Source organism: Cyphomyrmex costatus, unplaced genomic scaffold (genome assembly GCF_001594065.2).
Source record: "Cyphomyrmex costatus isolate MS0001 unplaced genomic scaffold, Ccosl1.0 scaffold10, whole genome shotgun sequence".
Taxonomy (NCBI): Eukaryota; Metazoa; Arthropoda; class Insecta; order Hymenoptera; family Formicidae; genus Cyphomyrmex; species Cyphomyrmex costatus.
Window position 1 is genome coordinate 136,634 of NW_017274954.1, and position 16,000 is coordinate 152,633.

Genomic DNA, 16,000 nt, shown 5'->3' on the forward strand with positions numbered 1-16,000 from the left:
GAATCATAACATAATCGACGTATTGTCAGATATGCGTATTTTGTAAAGCAAATACTAGTTTACTGGATTGGTTGGATTGAACTTGTGTCGACCAGAAAGGAATGTCGTAAATTATCCACGAGGGAATGCCATTGATACTCCATGGGGTTTACGCGGCTCGACGGTTTTAGTCCGATAAATGTCGAGGCACCTTTGATGCGGCGTCCGCTTTGAAGCGCGAACGAGCGACTGAATACTCGAAAGTGGGGAAGCACATCGGTTTCACAGGGTGGTTGTCCCAGTGCCCTTGTGAGCGATGGAAAATTAGCGAGATTGTTTTTTTTTTCTCTCTTCCCTTCCTGCGGCCGAAAAAGGGAGTAAAGGACCACCGTGGTTTTCCATCGAACGTTACGCCAAGGCCATACGAAAGAGAGAGAGAAAAAGAGACAGGAAAAAAGAGAGAAGGATAGCGGAATGGTAGGGTCGGTGAGCGCGGAGGGTGCGTTTACATCGAGCTTTTCCGTTTCCGGGATATCCATCGATCCCTCTGTCAGCGGTCCTCGTAACCCAATCAAAACTTTCCCCTTCAAAGCTTACCTATCCTGTTCCCGATCAGGTGAAATATCTCGTATTACGTATTATGCGACTTCAGTATATTCTGTAAAGGTCTACGCGAAATTTCAAATTCTATGAATTTATAATGACCGATGGCAATGTTACTTTAGAAATTGACAACATGCCGATAAAAACTCTTTACGTTGTTGCCAAAAGCAAAATCCGCTTTTAAACAGAGACCTCGTCGCGTATAGTCTATTTGTTTTTAATTTACCTTCGAACTAAGCCAGTATCGAATACATTTACTTTATTTTTATTACGCTTTACCTTGTATCTCTTATATTTATTTTCAATATTTTTCTCTTTTTTTTTTTTTTTTGCAAAACTGATCAACATCCATTTTGATGCCAAATTTAATGTGTTTAATTTGCGATGTTTAGCATCGAGTTATTTAAATAAATAAAATAGTGTACTTTCACAAACAATATTTGTTAAAACATTTAAATTTGTTGGAAGGTACAATGAGCAAGCTATGACTATATATCTTGCGCCGACTTTCGAAGCCGTTCCTTACAGGAAGTACGATTTCCACGGTATCGCGACGACTCGAGACAATGACATCGGCACGATTCCTAAACGGGCGCTTCTGGAAACAAACAGAAGGAGAGACGCCTTGTCATCGGCGATGTCGCATTCTTCCCGGAGATCGGTTGACGCGACAGAACGCGGAAGCGTTCTACCAGAAAGGGCCGTTCGTTGCCCGCTACTTGTCATCGTTCTCGTACGTCCGATCGCGGATTGTACCATTTCTTGCTCGTATTCTCTCTTACGAAGAAGCGCTCGAAGGGAACAGAACGGGATGCCTCGCTCGAGAAGAAGCAAAATGCTACTTATTGCCAAATACGCTCTGATGCGCTTATAACTGCGCGCGAACATTCGAGGATGCGAGAACGAGATTCGTAACAAATGCGCATATCTTGGAACTATCCTACCTTTTCTCGAAGATTCTTCAGTAAATTCAAAATCTTTTCCCTTGGAGAGAAACTTAAAATTTGAATGAATCTTTGTTTATAACTGTTTAGAACTCCTGCACCTTCTATTTCGACTCTGGAGTTGAAACTAGTACTATTTCGACATGGTCCATTTTCGACGCTATAAATACGAACAATCATACTTTATGCCAAACATTTCTACTCCACGAGAAGAAATTACTTTCGCGGATATAACTTTAAAATGCGTATTCACCGAAACCGTTTCATATTTCCATATTGTAATTAAAATTTATTTAAGATGAATTGATGTTTTAAAATATAAACCCTATAATGATTTGTGAGTACAACCCATAATTTTTCACTCATTAGATTAAAGGGAAGCGTCGAAGAGAATAAACGGCACGATCAGAGAGTGAATAGACGGAAGTATCGTATACGATTGACTGGTAAAATAATGGTAAAACAACATAATCGGATTGAGAAGGCAAAGAAGATACAGGAAAAAGAAGAGCGAAGAAGGAGGGCTAGAGGGATGGACGGGCACCAAAGCTCACGCCTGTTTCTCCTTGCTCGTTAGTCACGGCTCCATCTTTATGAATGGGTTCGCTCTTGCGGCTTTACGAGAAATCGTACTATCTTCACTACTGACGGCTTCCTATCCTTTCTCTCCGTCCCTGTCTCCGCAACAGGGCAGTGTCCTTCTTCGAAGGTTCGTGTCGCGCTATTACAGTCAGAATGGAAGACGGCCGCGAATCGATATCTCTCGCAGTACTCGTTGTCGACCCCAGCGAGAATAAATTCGGAATGTCACCGTGCGTTGGTATCTCCCGAAAAACCGAGCGAGACGAGGCGGAGGTCGCACAAAGTGTGGGATCGATATGTGCCATAAAATAATCGATGAAGTGATCGAGCTGGCGGTTTCCAATTGATTGTTGTTTCTACGATATCTCCGAATTTTATGTAATAAAGCAAATTATGATTGCTTAGCGCAAAATTCATCCTCGCCTAAGTATACAGGATGTCTATAACGTTCACGTCTTATAAGTTAGCGGAACAAAGTGAGCAGAATCGATTTTAACTAACATTTTTATTGTTGCTCCTTTGTTGCTAAAAAGTTGCTGAAGAAAAAAATTTGTTGCTCTATTAGATTTTTTTTTTAAATTGCGCTAAAGAAGATTAAGTTAGCGGAACAATATATATAGAATAAAGCCGATCGACGTAAAAATAACATAAGAATTTGTTGCTTGCAAAAGAAGTATAAATAACAACAAAAAACCTCAGGGTACCTTTAGTACCAATTTTAAGCGAGCAACATATCTTTTACTGATACTTTACTCTTGTTCCACTAGTACGCTGAGGTTTTTTGTTGTTATTTATACCTATTTTGCAAGCAACAAATTCAGATGACATTTTAGTACCAATTTTAAGCAAGTAACATATCTTTTACCGATACTGTACTCCTGTTCCGCTAACTTAATAATCTTCTTTTAACGGAATATTATTTTTAAAAAACTAATAGAGCAACAAATTTTTTTCTTTGTCAACTTGTTAACAACGAATGAGCAACAAATAAAAATGTTAGTTAAAATCGATTCTGCTCACTTTGTTCCGCTAACTAATAGGACGTTCGTCCTCATCCCCTATGTTTCGAAAACGGTTCAAAATTGTGAAAAATTGCGAGATATGTATACTTAATCATTTCGAGAGACTACTCTATTAAGGAGGTTGTGGAACCTCTCAAAATGATCAAACACACATATTTCATGTTTTTGAATCGTTTCCGAAAAATAAAAGGAGAGGGAGGGAGAAGGGGAAAGAGAGAGAAGTGGGGACAAATTTCATAAATATCCAGTATATTAGGAGTATAAAGATCGAGAAAATTTTATACCAGAAATTTTGATTCGATAATAGGAATGTAGCACTATACGTCGCAATATACAAAAGTAAAAATATTATTCTATTTTCTAAAAATAAATTCATGTCATGAAGTGCGGAGATATGAATTTTCCTCAAATTTATCTCTTCGAAAATATCTTTTATCACAAGCTTTTTATCGCTTGCTTCTCCCGTAAGGGCGCGGTCAATTCTAAACTTGTATCGTGAAAGGAAATGCGAATAAATAATCGAAGAGTGAAATTAACCTTAAATTGGTGCCTAAATTTTTGCGCAAGGTACAATTGAATTAGTAATAATAATATCTAAGAGACTTCCAGAAGAGATTTCTTTAAATAAATCGCGTAACATGCAATTTGAGAGATAACAAATTTTTTAACAAATTTATATAAAAATATTGCTTTAAGTCGCTTTAACAAAATTAAATAATACTAATGTTTTTTTTTACTACAATTACGTATTTCAGAAATTTTAAATACTTTATAGAAAAGCTACAGAAAAAGTACATTAAGTATATTAACCATATATTTTTTCTCAGATAAATTTAATTCGATCACTAAACCTATGGACTTAACAATAGAATTATACACGAAAGACTATTCTATATCTTATTTTTTTTATACATAAAAAAATTGAGAGTCAAATTGACCTGACATGACTCCTAGAGGATTAACGTAATTCATAAAAGGAAAAAGGACAAAGTGCTTATCGTTCGTATCATCGACTTCGACATCGAAGCCTCTTGCATACTGGGAAAGAGGCTCAGGCGTACCCTATAACGAGAAGCTGTAGAAAGGGTGCACCCGAGAGAAAAAGAGAGAGCAAGTCAGAGAAGAGAAACGGAAAAGAGGAGAGGGCGGAAGACTCTGGACGAGCCACGAGGAGATGAGGGAGAGATTGGAATGGTATTCGAGGAATGTCATGTAATAATCGGCCGCCATTCGATCGTCCGTTTCAACGAGAGACGGCGCCACCTCTCAGTTCGGCTTGACTCATTTTAGCTCAACTAAATCACGATGACGATGGAGAAACGGATCGAGAAATGATGACACATCCTAATTTTGACATCTAGTTGATCACGAAATCATTCGTGTTTGCTCGGTTCAAAAGCGACAATATATACATGCGCTTGTTCTGTTCATTTTTTCATGTGACATAATTTCTCGTCAATATGATTTTTTAAGGATTTAATTTGAAATTGTTCTTAAGAGAATCGATTGAAATTTATTCAATCGCGGTTTTCCTCCGTTTCTTTTATCCTTAGAAAGAGAAAAAGAATTCAATTGAAACTTAGATAACCTGAACGATATGTGTATAAACGGGTTTCAAACAAACGGCAGACTCGTCTTTTTTTCATTTCATTTAAAAAATGGTTTCTAAAGAGATTAAAACAGGTGTCATCTACGACAACGATCCACTGCGAGACGCCAAGAGAAGTAGAAAAAAAGAAAGAAGAGGGGGAGGGGAGGGGAAGAAGTATGCAAAGGAAGAAGTACGCATCGCGAAGTTCGTCGTCTCGAAAGGGTGGCGGGTTCCGGTTTTGCGATTCGGCGGGATGTCTACTCCGCGTACTTAGCTAGTCTCGAATGCGAATTTAATAAGGTGAATAAATCATTTTAATGTAACGCGCCCATACGTAGGCATAGGAAGGGCGACGGCCGGCGAAAGAATAGAAAAGACTGACGCGCACGGGAAAAGAAGAGGAAGCGAATGAGAGAGGAGAAGGGAAGAAAACTGGTATTTTTGCGTTCGAGCACGTCAAGGGGTGCGTTTCGTGTTGCGATTATAAAAGCCGAGGTAACCCCCTTGGCCGCGTCTAGACGACGGCGCAGTCTTCCTATCAAAAACAGACCACCGAACCGAAAAGGCTGAAAGGGCAAGGAACTTCACGCAATGCCAAGAAATTAAAGTTTCTTTATACATCCGCCTATATACCCCGTATATACTCTCCCCCTTCCCCGTCTCTACCGCCCCTTATCCATCCTCATGTCCGGTCGGATAAAGTCGACGTTACGCGGCGAAAAGAAAAAGATATCCCATCCGATGAGACATCTGAAAGAAGAGCTTATAAAAACTTCATGAATCATATCAAGAAATGCCTGATAAATTAGAATTATGTAGAAACAGATGAAATAAGAGAAAATCGTATTATCATCACTCAAGATAACAACTAACTCGTATCACGATTTGTAATCTCTTATTTATATACATATATGTTATAATTATTTCCTGTGCGTATTATAATGAAGAAAGTTTAAGCCTTTTTGGCAAAACGTATAATATTCTGTTAATCACTGATCAATAAAAATGTCCATGTCTCTAGGAATACTTCAATTCACTTTCTCTGACACTTACAAAACGTTTAAGTGTTCACTCGAGATAAAATTAGATAAAACTGAACGGTAAAAATTAAATACAAATAATCAAAACGGTTTTGTCAGACAATGAAAAGGAGGAGTCATCGGTGCTCAAAAACATCTAATACAGTAACTGTCACGACCAGTCACCAAATAATTTGCATAATCGCGATCGATTACCGGCAGTTACCATGGTTACCACGGTCATTGTCGCACAGCATTGTGTAGCACATTCTCCATAAAAAGTTTCTCTATAAACTTCCGTCAATATACATATTTTTTTTTAACTAGAGAGTATGAATAAACAATGAGTTTTAATTTTTGTTATTCCATTTTGGTTACATAATATGAATTATTGAATTAAGTAGTACTTTGCTTTACTTTTTCTCAAATATTATCACTATTTACCGTCATATTCGTACTATTATTTACAAAAATGTTTTATATAAATATGATGTGTAAATGTAGATGAATATCCGTATATTAAGTTCTATCTATGGATTCTTTAAATATGATTGTTCAGTCATGTCTACGTGGTGATTATGTCGATACATCGAATTAAAATTTTGCGACACGGTCTGGACGATATCGTCAATGAAATTATAGAACAATTTGCGTTAATTATGACTAATTAAGAAAACCTTTCAATAATTATTCTCTTTTTTCTTAAAATAAACTTTTCTATTTATTATATATAATAAAAAGACTCCCTCTCCCTATAATAGAAAATTTATCAACCAACTTCCATGTGCTAATTTTATAACATATCCTGTTTAAAATAGAGATTTGTATCAAGCTCATTTATGAAATAATAAAAGTCACATTTTTTATGCAATCATAGAAAAGATTTGATTATCATACACCAATGACTCTCGATTGAACTATAACGTTTACTCTAAGCAACAAATATCACGCGGAACGTCCTTTCGATTGCTTCGATCTAGATTTAAGCGTGCTTGGGTATCGGAGAAGGTTACTGATCCGAATACTTCTCTCTATCTAGACACGTTTAGAAATATAAGCGGCGCGGAGCTGATAAAACGGTCTCTGGAATGCAAGATAAAGGCGGCTAGGACCACAGCTTGGTCGGCGTCGACGGAGAAGATACCCGCGAGGATGAGAGAGAAACGGAGAACGAAGATTGAAGATAAATGCGTATGCGTGTTCCGAGCGAAACGAATTGGAGCTCATTATGTGACGCATAATCATGAGACAAATCATTCGCGTTTGACTAGAAAAATGCTTTCGGGATTCGCACGAGCGTCCACAGCTCTTCTTGTGACGAAACTCGAGCGAGTTTTTGGATCATCGGGAGGACCAGCAATCCCAGATACGACCCTATTTACGACAGATGGCACTCGCAAATAGAAGAGAAACCCGAGATCAGTAACCCCGATAGGGGAAGGAATTGCGCGCGCTAACTGCGCCGTTTTCTTTAATCTGCCGAGATGCCGCCACTCTTCGTGACTCTGACCTTCGTCTGAACTCCTCTACGCATCGAATACACTGTATTTTAGACGTCGGCGGACGGTCATTATGCGTTTTCAGTTATAATGGTATCCACATGTGCCTTGTATATATCAATCATATATTCGACTCTTGTTTCTCATCCACAAAATTGAGGTTGCTCCACCGTATCTTTAACAGGGATTAAAATTGCTATAATTTCAATAAATTTACATTTCTACGTTATAGACAAGCGAGGAAGATTTCTACGTCTGCTTCGAGTTCAACATGAGTCCGTGTAAATCTATCTCTCGCAACGATAATATTAAACATTTATTTCTAATATTATTGATCGCAGGAATAATTAACGGAATACTTTTCATGCAAAAGGATCGTCGTGCAGTTCTGGTCGTTCAATTTTCTCGATAATACGATCGAATTGAAGCTGGAACGTGCAACTGTGATTGACAACTAACACACTACGATATTGGCGCCATGTAAAATCTCCTCTCAAGATCATTATCGATCTGGCGCGTCGTAATCCATGTTTATAATGCAGGTGGTTGTTCCATTAATGGAAAAGCGATCCAGTTTCGAATGACATTTTTTTCGCAATGATTCTCGCCGAGAAGCACAACGGCGAGAGATACTCATACGACGCGCGAAGAGAACGCATGCCTTCCCTCTCTCTCTCTCTTTTTCTTTCTCGTCGCCACAGTCGTCGCGCTCCTTATCCTCCTTTTTTCCTTCTCGCCGAGATAAACACGGCGCGCGGCACGGTGTGGCGCCCCCTCTCGACGAACGGAACCCGCCCCGTGATCTCACGAAACGCACTCCCCGCGCGCGGCGTTGACTTTAATGCGACCGTGCGTGCGGGAGCAGTCACCCCGCGTGAAACCCTCTCCGCCTTATGACGGGCGGAATGTTTGCGATGTCTATCGCGGCACGCCCGGCCTCGCGCCGCGGCGGCGGCGGCGGCGCGGCGCGATTCTAACCTCGAAACCCATGGTGAGGAGCCGCGCTGTAAGCATACCGCGTCGCGACGACGTCCGCGTGTCACGCACTAAGCGGCGCACACACACGTACCTCGAGACATCCGGGAGGCGGAGTGCTCGCCGACGGGAGTCGCCATGCACGACACTGAGCTGAGTCGTAGAAACCGTGAGCAGTTTCTGCCGTCGCGTGCGTGCAAACCGCACGGACCGCGACCTCGTAAAATACGCGTGCGTAAACACGCACGGGGTTACTCACCCTCATCCGGGTCCTCTAGATCCTCTGTCTGGATGTAGGATATATCTGAAACCCACAAACACCACAGGTTAGCGGAAAATCCCTCGTGTTTTTCGAGCAATCTTGTCCCATCCACAGGCACTCACTCACCCGCCATCTTGTAACAAACTGCGACGCGCTCTCGCGGTCACGTGCCTAACTAATCCGGCGCGAATCGAGATTCGTTCGATACGATACTCGCGGCGCAATCATCGATATCGGCGAAATTCGAATTCGCGCCGTACGATCTTTCATTTTGATCATTTGCGTTTTTATTTCAATAATGAAAAAGATGGCGCGCATATACATGACGAGATGACCTAAGCAGAGCAAGTTATTATGATATCAAAATGACCCCAAAATATATACCTATATAATTATTAAAAGTCATTTTTAAATCATTTCCCATTCATCTTAATGTCATTTTGACGTTATCGTGATTTATTGTTCTGCTTGGATCGATCGTTATGTAAATTTAAAATGATGTCTACCAATTTTTTTTATTATAATTATTTTAGTTACTAATCACAATTTACTTTTTTCTGACGAGTTAAATTTAATAAAAAGTCGATTGATCTGCGACTTTTTCAAAAGACTATAATTTAGATATAGAGATGATGCGTTGGATTTTAAACTCACAGAACTACAACGGCTTTCCGAAATATCCGTCGCGAAACAGCGTTGATTGCTAAAACTTGCAAGAACTGATATATTCCGGAGATCGTCCATCACTTTGATCGACATTCTCGATAAAAATTCACGCACGTTGAACAATTTTAAAGGATAAAATTAATGATCACTTCGCGAAACGATCGCGTACGAACCGAAGTGCCGCGATAACTGTCATGGCGGCCAAACGGGTGCATTTTCAATGCACGGATTCGTACCTAGTAAAGTGAACGAGAATGGATAGAAATTGATTGAAATGGATTCAGATTTTCAGTAGTACACATTCGCGAACGTTGAAATAAATCCTTTTGTATCCCAACATACTTCTGAAAATTTAAATCTATTTTTATTATTTACAAATTACATATAAAAGTACATTTTTATGCCTTTTAAAAAAAATTTCAGTTTTTTGAATGCATCATGAACACTGCTAAATTCAAAATTTTGAATAGAAAATGCAGTTTTCCAATTCAATGAAATCTAAAAAAAGTTTTCCTATTTAATAAAAAAAAATTTTTTTAAATAAACTATAAAAATAGATACGAATGCAGTGTGCATTCGGATAATTCACAAATGAATTAAAATTTCAATCCATTTTAATCCATTCTTGTTTACTGGAGTAACATATATCCTACTTTCAACTTTGAAATCAGTACAGTAAATTCAGATTTCTATGCAAAAAGTAAAATAAATAATATATATGTTTTTGAGAGAATTAATTATTGGCGTTTTTTTTTCACAAATACATTATGAAAATATAAATGATTGGAATTATATTCCGCTCATCTATTACAAATTTGCCATTAGGGATAGTATCAAACTTATAATTAGCGATACTTTTAAATAGAATTTAATTATCAACACGTATTATCATTTTACATAATTTGATACTGCAGTCAAGTATAATATTACATGCTGCAATTCGCCATCAAGGAAAATTAAATATAACCGCTGTATCGCGCATAGACAAGAGAATAAAGTCGAAGAATCGTGTACATTTTAAATCTTTAATTTGAAGCTTTCTCGAACGATCGAAAACAAATAGTTTTTCTCCGAGAAAACATACGGTTGATCGCGAGAGGAGAGTAACACACTTGTTAACATTGATTTTTGACACGTACAGTTCGCTTGTAAACGCACACACGCAAATAAAGACTTGTACTCGTGCCTAAATTAGGAGACATGATAGTGTCTCGATGTTAAAGCAAGTGTACATTTCGGCAATATCGATCATAGTCTGAGATCACAATAATTAAGTCCTTTTTAAATCTCAAAGTAATGGCGATCATCTTCTATTTTGATGGAAATATTTCAGATGACCCAATTTTTTGCACCTAGTTCTATATGAGTCATGTATTATTTTTCAGATAGAAACTTTGAAGCTGATAATGCAGTCATGGATTGATCTTGTGTGAAACTTGCTATTGCAGGAATCGTGTCGACGCAGGTGTTCTCTCACATAGTTTATTATAACAATATTTTAAACGATATGCAGTGGTATTTCAAAAACGAATAGCAATGGCGACGTTTTTAACTGAAACATATATTTTAATGATTTTGTTTTAATACAAGCAAGCTTTAATCACATGCGGAAGTGTTACGAGGCATCAAGCAGGTACGCTCCAGCATAGGGCGCAAAATTTCAATAGGCAGCGCTACTTTTGTAAATATAAAAAGCTGTAATCAAAATATTTTCGAAAGCTAAAGTCAGTAAACGTAATAGTATGTTGCAATAAGCGCATCAAATATATTATTAAAAAAATATATATATTATATATAAATCATTATATTCGTACTCCTGTGTCATGCGAATTGGTGAAAATTCTTTTTTTTATTCGTTGATTCGTTGCCATTGGTGAGGGATTGACGTTTCAGAGATTTAGCAATTCTTGTGCTGGAACACGAAAGCAAATTCCAGCGTAGGGCGCTAAAGACGGTCGTAACGCCTCCGATCACATGATTTAATTATTTTACAAATATTCACATAAAGAAGTATATGATACTTTTCAAGTTATACTAATTTAATTTATATAAGGAATAGAGAAACTTGTCAAAAAGTCTTGTTTAGAGCATTGTTATATCCAACTTTGATATTGAGTGAAACGCACATACATTGTTGTTAAAGAGTTGAGATCGTAAATGAATTATTCTTTGAAGAACATACAACGTACATTCACTGTCAGGTAAAATATTGGGTGTTATTTACATTAGAATAACGGAAGAGGTAAGTTTGATAACGAAAATAAGACTTTATAAAAAAATGTTTGCAAAAAATACATGTATATAATAAAACATTAAATTTCTCTTTATGTCTTCCCAAGAATATAACGTGTATGTGTATGAATGTGGTGTGTGTATTTTAATATAATAATATACTATTATTATTTCACAGTTCCTTAAAGTTAATTTACATTATATCACTAGTTATAAACGCTTACGCAACTTATTAAGAATTTAAACAGTTCAAAGATACAATCTGAATTTTTGTATATCTAATAAAGGAAATATTTTCAAGTTAGTAAATAAATAATCTTTCGAATTTTATGATTCAGTCATAAGTTTCAAAGCGAGAATCTATAAACATAATTGATAGAGCAACCGTTGTATTCAATATCATAAAAATTAAAAGAACTACTAATATAGTCAATATAATAAGTTTTGTTTGACTATATATATATTTCTGATGATAACAAATACATATGTTACTTCTATCAAAAGTGCTTATATGGAATTTGATCCTAATTTCGCTGATTTATGCTCGTCTTCTGATTCACAACTTTATCCGATCTATTGTATTATAATTTTCTCACATCTGTTTAATTCTCTGTTCATTAATAATATTAATTTAATTAGTATATATAGCCATTCATAAATTATTTTATTTTTTTGAAGTTAATATTTACGAGGATGTCATTTAAATCACAAAATATCTTACTATAAGTCTATTGTATATAGTAGAAAAAGTATAGAGAAATATGGAAAAGTTTCAAGGAGAATGTTTTGTCTTTGTAAAACATTTGCTTACGCATCAATATTTGATTTTTAAAATACAAACTTATTCAATCTTTGCAATGCACTATCACGGAATTCGTTTCCCTATAACTAATTTGTAATTCTTTTTATTTATTAATGCTTTGTATTGCATAGAAAAAAATATTATGTGACACGTAATAATTGTATATATACGGCGTAAATAACTATCTATAATTATGATTATCTCGTGATATTTCATACATAAGAATTGTATGACAGAAAAGAAATTATGAAAAAAGTCATAAACATTGATATGAGATGATCGATGTCATATGTTATCTGAGGCTACTTCTTCAATAGTAGCTCTACACATTGGGCATTCAATCAGCTGTTTTGAACACTTTTGGCAGAATCCTCTGTAAAAGAGAGATAAATTGAAATTATTACATCATATATATTCTTGTAAAAATTTGTTTTTTAAATTCGCAATTAAATACAAATGTATTACCTATGATTGCATGGTAATAACCTTACTGATGCCTTCTGATCAAAACATAATGTACAGGAATCTTCTCTAACACTAAGCCTTCGCAATTGATCCAGATATATGTGTCTGGGAAGTACAATCTTGTCTTCTGGTTTTAATGTAGCATAATCGTTAAATTTCTGAAATTCTCGATCAGTAGGTGGGTATTTAAAAGGTACATGTCCAAAATTAAATAGGCATTGTTGGAATGACATGAAACTAGCCGCGGCAAAGAATCCAGAGCTAAAAATAATCATTAATGGCTTCGTTTGTATATTCGTTTAGATATTATATAAAAACATAAAATATATACATACCTTACTGTTTTAAATACTTGAATACATGGTTTAAGTGGTATACCATTGATGGAGAATATTATTTCTAGTTTGTTTAAATCCAATAAGCAACCCAAGATGTCACCCGATTTCCAACATGGTCTGTCGTGAAATTTTTCACTTCGTGCATTATACCAAATCAGTCTGCGACAGCCATCGTAGGCCAAAGAATATTCATCATCTCCTATACCATACCCCTCCTATTAAAACATGGTAATTTTTTTTATGGAATAATAATATTATACACAACAACTTTACAAATAAGATACGAAATATTCTCAAATAGATATTTACATGATTTAAAAATGTGCTATCTTTTGTGGCCCATCCAATTTGCATAACTCCTGTAGTTATTATCAATGTTTCATAATACCAAATTCCTGAATCTACTTGGAACGTACAACGTACACTTTCAAAAGAATATGCATCGCATCGTGCCTAAAATAACAATTTATTATCATTACAAAATGACAATATAATCTCCACTAGCAAGATATAATACAATAGAATATCTACCTCCAAACCATTAGGTGATATTTTCAGGTACTCGCTTACATCTTTCGTATTTAACATTACATTAATACCTGTCACATCGACGGAGTCGTGGGAATATCTTCTACCTTCCATTAAGACTAAAACAAGATTAGTAAAATATACCTTATTTTTTCTTACTAAGTGAAGCAGATAAATGCGTTTGATGAAATTATATTATACTTACATAAGTTATCTAAGCACCATTGTGCACAAAAACCAACTTGTCGACGTACATAATGCATTTCTGTAGTCCATTTTTCCAATTCTAATAATGGATTTTGTTTTTCTGCCATAAGACGTTTCTTAATTGTTACTTTATTTTCACCTATTGTATATACAAACAATAATTAATCATGTTAAAAAATACTTCAGGTTTATATTAATAGAAAATTTTTTTTACTTGTCTGTGCAAACTTCTCTAGTGCTATCAAAGAATATAACATTACACAAGGCTCAACATCTTTTCGCTAAAAAAATTAAATTATATTAAAAATTATTCAATATTAATTCTGCTAAGTTTTAATATCAATTAAATAACATACTAGATTTGAAACTAGATAATCTAAAGTAGCGTCAGATAATATCGCAATACTGCTAGGGCCAGCAAGTTTCTCTGCAATACAACCAAGTACTACGCATATATTGCGTTGCTGCGCAATTGTAATTTGTATTTGTCCAAGTTTCTGAGGCAATTGAAACATGTGTGATAATCGTAACACAGAATCCTATAAAATAAAGAAAGAGCTATCAACATTACTGCTCTTGTTTTTTTAAATATAGCAAATTAATTAAGACATTGGTAACAAAAAGAATTACAAATAAAATTCAACCTTTGAAGGTAAAGGGCAATCATCTAGTAATAATATTATAACAGAAGGACCCAATGGATTGTTCATTGGAATAACATTGACCATAGAACTAACTACTTGTATCCAACCATCTTCCTTGTCCGCAATAGCATTCAATTTGTACATTGCTGGTGGTGGTTCATGATCACTAAACATATGCAAATAAGCATGTAGTATAAGAAATCAATATGTTCTATATACATTGTATAACCATTTACGTACTTGTCTACCAATGTATCAAGACTTCCAAGTGTCTCCAACACAAGTTTGTCAATGTGTGACGATGTAGGAAATTTAAAGGAAGAGGATGCCGAATTGCTACATGAAACTATACTTATGTTTGGTTCTGGTAATATAGTATTCTGAGTTTCTGCATGGTTGTTTCTGCCATATGTCTCAATGTCATATATCCCTGGAGTATCTTTACACAAACAATTGCCCATTCCCACTAGTTTATTAGAAATCCTTTAGCGAGTTATTGCCTACTGTTTAGGTCACATTTACAGAACAGTGATACAATCGTACTATCAAATCTCGCATCTGACCAGGCTGAAAGTAGAACTTGAATGATAAATGCCGCTTCACAAAGCATACACCTGAAAATCATGCCACTTACCAAAAAGATAATATCATGATAAGTCATATCCTTTTACCATGTATTATAATGATAATATTATAAGCGTCTTTTATCTGCTTATCTGCGTACATAACTCTAACATAACAATTTTACAACTAAATGCAAGTTAAACGCAACGTGTTTCTCAGTTTAAGTCTTCTTCATTAAAACTTGCCTCTTTCAGCTGGTAGACTGTACTTAATCATAAATGCTCCCTTCGTATTTTAATCTATCACGATGGAAAATTAAACAGATTAGATAAAAACGAGATGTTTTGTAAACCAATATATATTACTACAGATGCTTTCTCGCAATTTACGAAAAAGTACAGATACGCTCTTGCGTGTTTCGACTCGAGAAATAATAAAATTGAGAAAATAAAAATTTCTAGAATCACAAAACAACGTGTTTCAGCATTGGACCGAAAGTCAGGAAATCGTATTGAGAAACGTCGCCTTTAAGGTTATGTTCTTGTTATTCCACACAATAGCAATTTTATAGCACAAAAAGCGAGACATATACGTGTCTTATCGCGTTTGATAATACTCTGACGACCTCGCGTCACGCAGTGGAAAGTACTTTTGGTTCATACTTCGTAGATTTTACGAATGGTCCTCGTAATCCTTGACGTGACACGTTATCGAATCGTACCACAGCCGTACCCGTGTAGATTGTGCCGTATCGCATTTTGTGTTCGGTGCGAGACGCACGCGTACGGGATCACCGAAATCCCGAGAGATTCCGCGTGAATTGAGAGTCTCTCAATGCCATTTTTCTCGTCGTAACGATTGTCGCTAGTCAGCGTTGATAAATAAGTCGATCTCGCGCACTCGGAGAAACTCCTTATTGGCCGTCTTTTTTTATTCGAAGCGAACGGAGAAGCCGAGTTGCTGACTACATAAGTATGTAACGTCTCGTGTATATACGTGAAAGATTGAAATTTACAAAAGCCGGCCCTTAACAAGCTGACGCCCGACGTCCAAAATGACGTCTCGACGTCTAAATGAC

General features: G+C 36.1%; 1 protein-coding gene across 2 annotated transcripts; it reads right to left on the minus strand.

Annotated features, from left to right (window-relative positions):
• Window positions 1-12,351: 12,351 nt before the first annotated feature.
• Window positions 12,352-15,764, minus strand: LOC108783325 (RING finger and SPRY domain-containing protein 1). Of its 2 annotated transcripts, XM_018551876.1 has the most exons (12): window positions 15,585-15,764; window positions 14,993-15,221; window positions 14,599-14,925; window positions 14,359-14,524; window positions 14,071-14,253; window positions 13,929-13,995; window positions 13,713-13,853; window positions 13,511-13,626; window positions 13,289-13,432; window positions 12,977-13,194; window positions 12,642-12,902; window positions 12,352-12,549 (listed from the first exon to the last, which is right to left on the minus strand). In XM_018551876.1, the coding sequence occupies exons 3-12, from the start codon at window positions 14,817-14,819 to the stop codon at window positions 12,462-12,464; spliced, it is 1,605 nt and encodes a 534-aa protein (XP_018407378.1). In that variant the 5' UTR covers window positions 14,820-14,925; window positions 14,993-15,221; window positions 15,585-15,764; the 3' UTR covers window positions 12,352-12,461. The 2 variants fall into 2 exon arrangements, with proteins under 2 accessions (XP_018407378.1, XP_018407384.1); XM_018551882.1 differs by lacking the exon at window positions 15,585-15,764 and having other exon boundaries at window positions 14,993-15,330.
• Window positions 15,765-16,000: the final 236 nt, after the last annotated feature.

Bases quoted from the DNA above. Each gene is read 5' to 3' on its own strand.
- LOC108783325 (XM_018551876.1), bottom strand. From the start codon at position 14,819: ATGGGCAATTGTTTGTGTAAAGATACTCCAGGGATATATGACATTGAG. The intron at 13,996-14,070 runs GTATGTTATTTA...TAATTTTTTTAG, and splicing joins ATTATCTAGTTTCAAATCTA to CGAAAAGATGTTGAGCCTTG. The intron at 13,854-13,928 runs GTAAAAAAAATT...TATATACAATAG, and splicing joins AGAGAAGTTTGCACAGACAA to GTGAAAATAAAGTAACAATT.